This window comes from Dermatophagoides pteronyssinus, unplaced genomic scaffold, assembly GCF_027571235.1.
Source record: "Dermatophagoides pteronyssinus isolate colony J.1.1.1.1 unplaced genomic scaffold, Derpt_VIB-CSIC_2022.12 sq0001, whole genome shotgun sequence".
NCBI lineage: Eukaryota > Metazoa > Arthropoda > Arachnida > Sarcoptiformes > Pyroglyphidae > Dermatophagoides > Dermatophagoides pteronyssinus.
The window spans coordinates 1722708-1733532 of NW_027461525.1; the positions used below are offsets into that span (position 1 = coordinate 1722708).

Below are 10825 nucleotides of genomic sequence, written 5' to 3' on the forward strand. Positions count from 1 at the left end.
TTGTTTTTTTTTCACATTTTGACAATCGATTAATCGCGATTGTGCTCAATCGATATTTTGACAAAATATTCTGTTCATGTTGTTTTCAATTCTTGGACAGATTCTGTGATAATTTGTTTGAAATTATGTAATTCTAATTTCTTTAAAAAAAGATTTTTAGCAATGATATAGGAAAAATAAATGAGAATAAATGTCTCATTTATTTCGTAAGGTCGTCCTTTTTCTCGTCTTTTTAATCGCCGTCCTTCAGGTAATTCGATCCAAGATGTGATTTTGTATCTTTATTAATGTCAATTTTTTTAACCTAGATAATTCATATGACATTGATGTCCCGTTTGGAATCACGAACAAATAACATCAAGAAGAATCATTTGAATAGACAAAGAAAAAACAGTGATAACCATGAAGAATTCAAAAATACAAACAATAATAATGAACAGAATGTTCTTTATTCAATTGATCAGGTTGATATTGAACGTGAAAAAATTTATAAATCATTACAATCATTAAGTTCGGTGCTAGATTCATCCGGCGAATATCGAATTCTTCATTTTATATCGACAGCCGATTTGTTGAAAAATTCACGATGGCGTTATTCGATCGTCAACAAATTGGATACATTAGACGGAAATCATTTGTACAAGAAGAATGATTTGTCCATTGCAACCCATTCGACAGTTACACAATTGTACAATTTGGATTTATTATCTCGCATTTGGAATGGTCCAATATCTTTGGCCATATTTGCAGTATCAATACAACAACTTCCAATTGTAGTTGAAACAATTCTTTTACTACGTTATTGTAACCCGTCGATACGTCAGCGTACGAGCTTTCATCTAGTTTATCCATTAAATTTTTCTTCAAAATTAAACAATCATCAAGTTCGTAGTGTTTTGGATTTTCTTCGATGGCCCGAGATAAAAAAATTATATCCCGAATTTGATCGATTTGTTCAAAAAGAAAACTGTGGCCATATAAAACAATTAATCGAACAGATTGATCAAAAAGGTGATCATAATTTTAGTCAAAAACAACAACAATCTTCATTTGCTAATAACTACAACCATCATGTGCCATATCCAAATAATTTACTACGTAACATTGCACGCCGCTATTCACTTACGGAATATACTCTAGTCATAGATATTGACCTGGTGCCATCAAAATTATTGTATGAAAAATTTCTCGAATTTATACAAAATTCACGATTGTTCAAAGATACAGATTTTTTAAATAACGATAAACAATTACGACAGTCCCCGAACACATTCGATGATAATCGAACTGGAAAAAATTCTGATGTTCTAATCGTATTTGTACTGCCTACGTTTGAAATTGATCTCGAATTAGCTCGAAAACAACACAAACATCTTGGTGTTGAAAATATTGATCAAATTATACCCACTGACAAAATCAATCTTATTCATGCCATTGAACAACGATATGTAAGACCATTTTATATTGAACTTTGTTGGAAATGTCATAAATATACCGAATATGAAGCATGGTTACATTCTCATCGATTAGTCAACTATTCTAGTCCAAATTCAAGCTATAATGATGATAAATTACAAATTCTTTACCAAGTTCAATGGCATGATCCATGGGAGCCATTTTACATAAGTCGTAATAATGTTCCATTTTATGATGAAAGATTTAGGCAATATGGTTTCAATCGTATTAGTCAGGTAATTGTTATAATTTATTATTACAAACATTTAATCTCTGTTTTTTCTTGAAATAGACGTGTGAATTAAACATGGCAGGTTATCAATTTGCTGTGCTCAACGATGCCTTTCTAATTCATCGAGGATTTAAAACAACTGACGATTTTCATCCTACTAAAGATGCCGAACTTGAACATAATCGAATATTGTATAGAAAATTTAAATTACAGCTAAAAGAACGATATTCATATTCAGGTAGAAAATGTTGAATATCGATTCTGCGGTGGGATTTTACCGTGATACATTACATATCAATCCTATCCTATATGCCAATATTTAGTCATAATTGTCGAGTCACTGTTATATGCACAAATTCAAATCAAATTCCCATATCATAAAACTGAAATAAATTTAATTTTAATTTTAATATTTTACCAAATCATCATTATTAAGTGATTCAGAAAAAACCTTATGCATTTTTTTTATTTAAATTTCGAGTTTTTAAAATGATTTTTTTTAAATAAAGTGTGGCTATTGAAACATTTTCGTTTTTAAAGAACATAAATTAGAATATTAATATGTATCAATTCGAAGGTGATAATGCGAAAAAAATAAATGTTCATGATTTGATTATTTTCATATATCCATGCAAGCTGGCCTTGAAACTGACATCGGAATAGGATCACAATTGGTTTCATTTAGAAACACTAATAACCGTAATAATTATGGCCAATATTATCAAAAATATCAGGATCATGATGATTTTCTTTTTTCGTGCTCGTCTCTACAAAAAGGAAAATTTTCAATCAAAAAAATTCAATCAAAAATAATAAGATAACTTACAGAATAATCACTAGCTTTAACCAATTGCTCATTTCCTTCATGAATTTGAATATTTGTTGATTCAATATTTGCCTCGATACTATCAATAATTTCACCTTGATCATGAACTAGTGTGGCCAAATCTTTGAATATTTGATTAACTTCAACAATATCGGACTCAATTTTACGAATTGCTTGTTCCCGCTCCTGTAATAATTGGATGTCAACATCCTCTTCAATATGCAATTGTTGCTGTTGTGAAGGTGGTTGACTTGGTGCCTGAAATGATTGCGGACTAATTTTGATTTTAAAAATTTGTTCATTTCTGATAATAATTCAAATACCTTTGCAAATCGATCAAAGCTGATTTATTCGAATCATTTATATGCGAATTTGCTCGTGCACGAATAACACTTTCTTTTTCTTTTTGTGCAGCCGTCCTTTGAATAACCTGAAAATTTTTCAACGCTTCCGAAAAATCATTCGTCAAACGTTCTTTTTGCATCCGTCGTTGTTTTTGTTCGGATGCTATTCCCGATGCCGGAATGTTTGCCAATTCTTTTAGGCTTTTATTTGTATCTCGAGCTACTTGATTGGTATAATGTTGAATCTGATGTCTGAATAGTTTGAAATTATTAGAATCATTTCAACAATGATCTCTTATAAAATACTTACAATTGCGAGCGAAGATTTTCCGAATCTTGTGGAGTACCCAACTGATTGACCATTCGCTGCAATTGACTGACTGAAAAAAAAGATGAATGAAGATCAAAACGACAACAAAAAATTAATTCAATTACCATTGTTTGAAATTTTCTGTACATTATTGGCTACAATTTGAGCCAATTTAGGAAAATCTTGGAATCCATCGAATCCACCACCACCACCAGTATTGCTGGTCGATTGATAATTGTTAAAACTCATTTTGATGAACAAAAATTAACCGATCAAGATTTTTTTTTATTTCAGCAAAAATTAAAAAAAAACAGAGTAAATATTACGCCTAAAAACAAACGATGATAGCGATCAACACAAACAATGATACAATTGTCAAATTACAATAAACAATATGTTTATGATGATGATTCAGGATAATGGAAGATAAGTCAAAAACTAATAAAATGATTCAAAAAAAATTTTGACACTATCAATATCGATGACCTTTGCCTTTAATGATCAGAATAATATTTATCAATTTTCGGAAAATAACATTCGAATTTTTTTTTCTTTTACAACACCAAATGCAATTCGAATGTATACAAAATCATTTTATTTTTTTTTTTGAGTCATTTCAACACAACCAATTTAATTGACGTCGTCGATATATAAAGAGACAGCTGTAATCATTCTTTTTGCGCAAACGCAATTCGAATACAGCAAAAATCGAACGATGTGGGAGGATTCACCGATCTATTCAAATGAGCTTTTTTCCATACATTAAAAGTTGAATGTATAACTTTGCGATGTATAAACAGTTTTTTTCGAATATATTTGAAAAAAATAAATTTTTATTTAAAAAAATTTAATTTAATTTATCAAATTTTCATTTATGTTTAAATTTTGAACTGTTCATTTTCATTGTCATTGCTTTTTTGTTAGCCATTTTTTGTTTTCGCATTTTGAATGTTGTCATCTTTTTGTTATTCTTTTTTCGTGGATCCTTCATCATCATTTTAATAATTTTTGATTTTTGCTTCATCTGACTGATTGCCATCTCATCATCATCACCATCATCATCAATTGTATCATGACCAAATTTCGATGATGATTGTTTGTCATCGTCATGATTATTATTATTATCAGCCAATATAGAATTGGAAGTATCATTTGAGATCACGAACTTTTGTTTTGTTACTGCATCAGATTCGAGAATTTCAGGTTCAATGTTTTTGGATTTTTTTGTTGCTTTAGCAAGACAAGATTTCAATTCTTCTTTTGAAATTTTGAGCTCTGGCAATGTAAAACCTTGCTCTGTGTTAGAAGTTATTAAAGAAGTCCAAACGGCCATACAAGTCGGTCGACAAGTACTGTCAACTTTGGCGATTAAAGTCGGCTTTTCTGTCAACTGAAAAAAAGAACAAATTAGTTGAAAATGTCAGAATATCAAATTTGTAATTCAAACTCACGTCATCAAAATTGAACAGCCAAATTTTGATGAAACCATCACTTGAACAGGTAAGAAGCCAACGCTGATGTGATTGTCGTTGCGTTTTATCAATCAATTCGGATAATTTTTCATCCAATTCCATTCGATTCAAATCGATTAATGTTAAATCTTTGATACGATTTTCATGTGCTTTTTCAATTCTATTAATAACTTTTTTCATTTCCAAATCATATACTATTAAATCGGGTGAATCACTAGTGATTATTATTCGATTATCCTATTTTTTAAAGAAAAATTCAATTAATTCCATCATTCAAACAAAAAATTCATTTTAAACTTACATCTAAATATACAATCTTGTTGAATCGTTTACCAATCAAACCAATATCTTTTTGTGAAATATGAAATTTAATCGATCCATTACTTATATCATATACATCGATATGGGTATCAAATATGATGGCAAAATATAAACATGAAGGAGACCATAATACTTGATGGCCAACTTCTTTAAGATTGACAATATATGCACATCGTCCTTTGATTAGATTCCATGTTCTTAATGTCAGATCTTTTGATATTGATAGTAATAGTTTACCCGATGGATGAACATTAATGGCTGTAACTGCATCTTTATGGCCACGTAATACTTTCTCTAAATTCCATATTTTTCCTGCTGACCAAATTGAAATTGTTCCATCATCGGATGCCGAAAATAAATATGATGTTCGTAAAAACTCTAATGCTGTTATCGTTCCTGAATGTGATATTAATGTTCCGGTTTCACAACGATGACGTATATTTATTAAATTGATACGTTCATCTATACTGCCTGAAGCGATATATTTATTTGATGATGCTAAACATCGAACACTTCCACTATGGCCATGATTGGTAAAACTTTGTTCCAACAGATATTCATTTGATAAATCATTTTGTTCTTCCTGAAACGAAGGAAAAAAAATTTAAAATATTAGATGTTTATAAATGAGCTGATTAACGATTATATCTAATCAAATCTAAGTAGAAATATTGGATCAATAGAAACTCGATATAATAGTCGATGTCGTGTCTCTTTTTTTCTCATGAGATCACGAAACTCACCTGTATCGATGATCGTTTTTTCAATTGAAATCCAACAAGAAACTCTTCATATGTTCCAATAATTATCTCCATTTTTGTTTTGTTTTAGTAATTATTATTATGTAATAATTATAGACAACAAGACGACGATTACGAATGCTTGTTCCAAAAAAACTAGTTTGGAACACACGATGTAACATTTAAACACGTGTGATGATAGTATGTTTGTGTGTGTGTGAGTGTGGCTGTTTTGCGTTCACGTAATCAGGTCAGTCAATATAGTCATGATAAATGCAGTGGCAACTTGTTTTTTTCCAATCTGAAAATTTTTACTCATTCGCGAATAGCACGGTTGATTGCCTTGAAATTTTTTGCTATCATTTTTCATTCCCGACGTTTTTTTCAATATATTTTTTACGAAGCTAATGTTTCATGTGTTGCGAAAATCAATTTTGTTTCAAATAATTTTGTGGGTTTATTTATTTCTCAATAATCATCATCATCGATAGCAAAAATAAAAACATTGGAGAATCAGTTTTTGGCTTTTTTATTTGTTTTAGTTTTTTCGTAAATTATAGCTTTTAATACCAGATAACGGTATTAATATGGATTCAAAAGTGGCTCAAAATCGTAGCGGTAAGTTATATCTGATATTTCATAATCAATTCAATTTTACATTACACAAATTAAAACATATGAAATCGAAGTAATTATTCATCTTTATTTTCTCTTTTTATAATTTATCTTTCTCTTTTTTTGTTTTCGTAAAAGAAAATTATATTAAAAGTTGTTTCTTTGAACATTTGAAATATGATGGAAGGAAAGATAATTTTCTCAACTTAAATGTATATTTGTGTGTGTGTGAAAGTATCCTTATATTTTTTTCAATTTTTGCCTTGGATTTATCGCTTGGCGCGTTTTAAATAAAAATACGACTGACGTTTATTCGTCATCGAAGACCATCGTTCAATCGTTTTATTTGATAAAATGTTGATATGATTGCGGATTTACTCCGTACACACGCACACTCTTGTTTTAGTTTTTTTCCAATGGTTGATATATGTGTGATATCTTCTCCAATAATGATAGATACATTTCCTATATTTAGTTGGAATTTTGTTTACGAAAAATTTCATTTTTAAAAACCCAAAATTGAATTATTTTAAAATGAGATTTCTTTGATATTGCTTTTTTTCTCTTTCACTCTTCGTGTGTTTGTGTATTTCAATAATAATATTTCAATTTTAAAATCTCATCATTATTTGGTGGCGAATATTTGTTTGATCTCATCAAGCTTTTTATCCAAATTGTTTTTCATTGAGATTAACGGCTCTTCGTTTAATTCGGATACTTATAAGTGGTGATTTGTCAAAAAGAAAACTAATGGCCACAATGTTCAATAATGATTTTGAAAAACAGTTATGTTCAAATAAAGATAGCGGAATATTACGATGGGCTGTAAATACAAATCGCTGGCAACCGACACGTACAGAATGGCTAACAGCAATGCGTTTGGTCGGTAATGATCAAGAACGTAATCGTATTAATCGATATGTTTATAAAAAAGATGCTAAACATGCTTTAGTCGGCCGTCTACTTATAAGAAAATGTTGTGAACATTTTGTTGGAAATAGAAGATTTTGTCTGTATTCTTCAAATAATGATTCGGAATCAACGATTGTTGATAATGAAGATCAATTAATACTCAAACGAAGTGATAAAGGAAAACCGATACTTATTGAAAGTAGGTGAAACAATGAACAAAATTTTAATTAAAAATTAATAATACAATCAATCTTTTTTATTTGTTACAGTCGATTCCAATGGTAATCACATACCTTTTCAAGATTTTCAATTTAACATATCACATTCGGGTGATTATTGTGTACTTGCTGCAGATTCTAACACAACTAAATTAGGCATTGATGTGATGAAAGTTGAATATTCCGGCGGTATGCATAAACTTGATGATTTTTTCAACATTATGCGTAAACAATTTTCTGAAGATGAATGGAAATATATTCGTCAATCAACAACAGATTATGGACGATTAGCTCGTTTTATTCGACTATGGTCATTAAAAGAAAGTTTTGTAAAAGCAGAAGGAAGTGGTATCATATTTCCACTATCGAAAATTAGTTTCGTTTGTCCTAGTGATCTTGTCATGCCTAGTCAAAAGAGTCGTTTTGATACAATTGTCAAAGTATTTAATGGCAATAACAATAGTCAGCCAACATTAGGCGATTGGATATTTGAAGAATCAATGATTGATCCAAAACATTATGTTTGTGTGGCTAAATTGTCTAAAAATTCAAATTCTGGAACATTGAATACGGATCCAGATTATCAATTTCGAATGTTGTCCATTAAAGACCTCATTCCTGATTTTCCTTATTCTGACCTACATTCGTATGAAGATGAATCCTATTGGATTGATTTTTGTCAAAAATCCTAATTTAAAAATTTAATAAAATACTTTTGCACTTACTTATAATTGGAATTTTTTTCACTATAAATTTTTCTTTCTTTTTTTTTATCTCAATCAACGATTATTTTAAATGACTTTTAATATCAAAGAATCAGAAGATAAGATTCGGTTACAAATTGAACTTGAATTCGTACAATGTTTGGCCAATCCAAATTATCTGAATTGTAAGTATAATGTATAGAATAATAATTCAGCATGATTTAATGAATAATCCTCTTGTTTACTATGAAAAAAATAGTTTTAGCTCAGCGTGGATATTTCAACGACAAATCATTCATTAACTATCTTAACTATCTACAGTATTGGAAACGGCCAGAGTATGCAAAATTCATCAAGTAAGGCTTATCTAAATAATTATAATGTCCCTAATCTTTTTTTTGCTTTAGATATCCAATGTGTTTGCATTTTCTTGATCTCTTACAACATGAACATTTTCGACGTGAATTGACATCGACACAATGTGCAAAATTCATTGATGATCAAATTTTATTACATTGGCATCATTATGCTCGAAAACGGACAAAATTATTTCAATCAGTTCAACATAATAAGCAACAATTGAATAACAATCAAGGACAAATTGGCTCCAATCAAAATTCAAACAATATGGGCAGTCTTAATAATAATACATCGATGCCAGAACATTCCATGGCCACTAATAATAATAACGCATCATTGATTATCAATGGTCATCTTAAATAATGATAGGATTTGTACACGAAAAAAAAATTCTTAAGAAAGCACAAATTTTTATTCAAAATAAAAAAAAAATATATTCAAATTCACCCATCGATTACACTATCCTTAAATGCATGCCAATCCTCTTTGGCAGATTGATAATCATCACGTTTACGTCGCCTTAGAGCATTAGAATCGCCTTTTACATTCTTTTTTACATTGCCAGCTATTTTAATTCGTTGTTTTGTTTCACGTTTACGTTGTTCTTTTAATAAACGGGATTTGATCATTTGTGGATTAAATGTACTTGATGTCGTTGAATAAACATCATCCTGATCATTATGATTTAATGTGTTTGAAATCTCTACATCTGCATTTTCATCGAAATCATCGGCGTTTTTTTCTTTCATTGATGTTGGAGCCAATTTTGCCAATCTTTCATCAAGAATTTTTATTTCTTCATTAATATCTTGATTATTCTTTGAGCTATAATATGAATTTGATGTGGCATTACCATCATCGATTGTGGTAGATTTATAATCATTATGATCGATGTTATCCTCATTGTTAGTAGAACATAAACTATTTAAAAATTTTGAAAGTAGTTCACTTTTTCCATCCTCCATTGATGAACTTTTGGCGTCTTCAGTTATTTTTGGCATATGAACAGAATCTAATGTTTTTTCATTTGCGCTATCAAATGCATCAGCCAGTTGCTGAAGGTCGGTTGTAGTGATCTGATCAAATGGCTCAAATACCGGTATCGATTCTGATTCATAATGAAAACGTTTAGCAAAAAAATCAACAATACAATCGCGGTCACGATCGAAATATTCTTGCGCTAATTCATGGTGAACGGAAATCATTTGTGGAAAATCGATTAGAATCGGATCCAATGGTTCGTCTTTATTCTTTCGTATCATTATGTTAAATTCATTAAAATCACCGTGAACTACACCAAATTCGTTGGTCAATTTCATCATTAATGACATTAATTTTTCATATAATAATTCGATTTGTTGTTGTTCATTATCATTATCTAAATAAATTTGATTCAATATAATACCGTCTATCAATTCCATAACAATACAATGTCGATTCATATCAATTGGTTCCGGTACGGGTAAAAGTTTTTGTTCGTATAATAGTTTCATGAAAGCAAATTCACGTGTTGCTGCCAAACGAGATAGATAAATCCAACTGGCTGTTTTGTGACTTTGACCACGTCGTTGATAATAATTACGTTTCTCTGATACCCTTCGAAAACATGTACGACCTAATCGATGGAATTTGATTGCAAATTGTCGACCATCATCGTTAGAACAAATATAAACATCAGATTCTTTTCCAACGCCTATTTGTTGACCAATCGAACTGATTACACCTGAAATCAAAAAAATTAATAATAATTTGGATTAAACTAAACAATTACCTCTACTGCGAAGTACATTCAATGCAAGATAATCATAACCACGATATGTTAAACGATAACCATCAAATCGTTTACCACGTTCATATGAAAGTAATTGATTTTTGGACAAATTCATAAGAATTTTTGAAACAGATCCATTTTGTATTCCCGAAATAGAATAAACAAGACTTCGAGGAACAAGTTCATGATTTCTCATGCCCATTTCGATGGCTGTGAGTACACGAAAATCTTCTTTATCAAGATAACGAAGTAATGATACATCTAATTTAACCATTTTTATTTATTTTGTTTTTTTTCATAAATAAAAAATAAAAAAATTGAAATTTGCCTGAAAAAAAACATGTGGCAGTGGCTGGAGCTATTCATAAAACGCGTTCGTCGTTCTTTTCATCCCTTTCCGAATCAACTAATGAATGAATCTCGAATGAATTCAAACTGATCAATGCATGTTTCATTTATCAGCAAAATTCAATTCAAAAATTTTTTTTTTGTTTAATTTCGTTTACAATGAAAATTCTTTGTCGAAAGACAATAAAATTTACAAT

At 29.9% G+C, this 10825-nt stretch overlaps 5 protein-coding genes across 5 annotated transcripts; 2 read left to right on the forward strand and 3 right to left on the reverse strand.

Annotated features, from left to right (window-relative positions):
- The first annotated feature begins 67 nt into the window (after positions 1 to 67).
- LOC113793225 (beta-1,4-glucuronyltransferase 1-like) lies at positions 68 to 2109 on the forward strand. The gene is made up of 3 exons (XM_027343218.2): positions 68 to 250; positions 309 to 1691; positions 1748 to 2109. The coding sequence occupies exons 1-3, from the start codon at positions 191 to 193 to the stop codon at positions 1937 to 1939; spliced, it is 1635 nt and encodes a 544-aa protein (XP_027199019.2). The 5' UTR covers positions 68 to 190; the 3' UTR covers positions 1940 to 2109.
- Positions 2110 to 2126: 17 nt separating this feature from the next.
- Positions 2127 to 3770, reverse strand: LOC113793233 (syntaxin-12-like). The gene is made up of 5 exons (XM_027343226.2): positions 3293 to 3770; positions 3168 to 3237; positions 2837 to 3109; positions 2514 to 2787; positions 2127 to 2454 (listed from the first exon to the last, which is right to left on the reverse strand). The coding sequence occupies exons 1-5, from the start codon at positions 3414 to 3416 to the stop codon at positions 2365 to 2367; spliced, it is 831 nt and encodes a 276-aa protein (XP_027199027.1). The 5' UTR covers positions 3417 to 3770; the 3' UTR covers positions 2127 to 2364.
- A 208-nt stretch (positions 3771 to 3978) lies between these two features.
- Positions 3979 to 5920, reverse strand: LOC113793540 (p21-activated protein kinase-interacting protein 1-like). The gene is made up of 4 exons (XM_027343588.2): positions 5704 to 5920; positions 4941 to 5543; positions 4619 to 4876; positions 3979 to 4557 (listed from the first exon to the last, which is right to left on the reverse strand). Exons 1-4 carry the CDS (start codon positions 5773 to 5775, stop codon positions 4036 to 4038), a joined length of 1455 nt encoding a protein of 484 aa, XP_027199389.2. The 5' UTR covers positions 5776 to 5920; the 3' UTR covers positions 3979 to 4035.
- A 90-nt stretch (positions 5921 to 6010) lies between these two features.
- LOC113793228 (uncharacterized) lies at positions 6011 to 8955 on the forward strand. Its single transcript, XM_075820609.1, is given in 6 exon segments — positions 6011 to 6318; positions 6977 to 7426; positions 7497 to 8023; positions 8025 to 8091; positions 8409 to 8505; positions 8557 to 8955. Coding segments are annotated over 6 exon segments (1488 nt in total). The 5' UTR covers positions 6011 to 6287; the 3' UTR covers positions 8873 to 8955.
- Positions 8900 to 10705, reverse strand: RIOK2 (RIO kinase 2). Its single transcript, XM_027343220.2, has 2 exons — positions 10281 to 10705; positions 8900 to 10232 (listed from the first exon to the last, which is right to left on the reverse strand). Exons 1-2 carry the CDS (start codon positions 10552 to 10554, stop codon positions 8953 to 8955), a joined length of 1554 nt encoding a protein of 517 aa, XP_027199021.1. The 5' UTR covers positions 10555 to 10705; the 3' UTR covers positions 8900 to 8952.
- Between the last annotated feature and the right edge of the window lie 120 nt (positions 10706 to 10825).

Excerpts from the sequence above, each read along its gene's own strand:
- LOC113793225 (XM_027343218.2), top strand. The coding sequence starts at position 191 with ATGTCTCATTTATTTCGTAAGGTCGTCCTTTTTCTCGTCTTTTTAATC. Across the intron at positions 251-308 it reads TTTTAATCGCCGTCCTTCAG|ATAATTCATATGACATTGAT; the intron begins GTAATTCGATCC and ends TTTTTAACCTAG. Across the intron at positions 1,692-1,747 it reads GTTTCAATCGTATTAGTCAG|ACGTGTGAATTAAACATGGC; the intron begins GTAATTGTTATA and ends TTCTTGAAATAG.
- LOC113793233 (XM_027343226.2), bottom strand. The coding sequence starts at position 3,416 with ATGAGTTTTAACAATTATCAATCGACCAGCAATACTGGTGGTGGTGGT. Across the intron at positions 3,238-3,292 it reads ACAGAAAATTTCAAACAATG|TCAGTCAATTGCAGCGAATG; the intron begins GTAATTGAATTA and ends CTTTTTTTTCAG. Across the intron at positions 2,455-2,513 it reads TTAAAGCTAGTGATTATTCT|AGACGAGCACGAAAAAAGAA; the intron begins GTAAGTTATCTT and ends TCCTTTTTGTAG.
- LOC113793540 (XM_027343588.2), bottom strand. The coding sequence starts at position 5,775 with ATGGAGATAATTATTGGAACATATGAAGAGTTTCTTGTTGGATTTCAA. Across the intron at positions 5,544-5,703 it reads AAAAACGATCATCGATACAG|GAAGAACAAAATGATTTATC; the intron begins GTGAGTTTCGTG and ends CCTTCGTTTCAG. Across the intron at positions 4,877-4,940 it reads ACAAGATTGTATATTTAGAT|GATAATCGAATAATAATCAC; the intron begins GTAAGTTTAAAA and ends TTTAAAAAATAG.
- RIOK2 (XM_027343220.2), bottom strand. The coding sequence starts at position 10,554 with ATGGTTAAATTAGATGTATCATTACTTCGTTATCTTGATAAAGAAGAT. Across the intron at positions 10,233-10,280 it reads GAATGTACTTCGCAGTAGAG|GTGTAATCAGTTCGATTGGT; the intron begins GTAATTGTTTAG and ends TTTTGATTTCAG.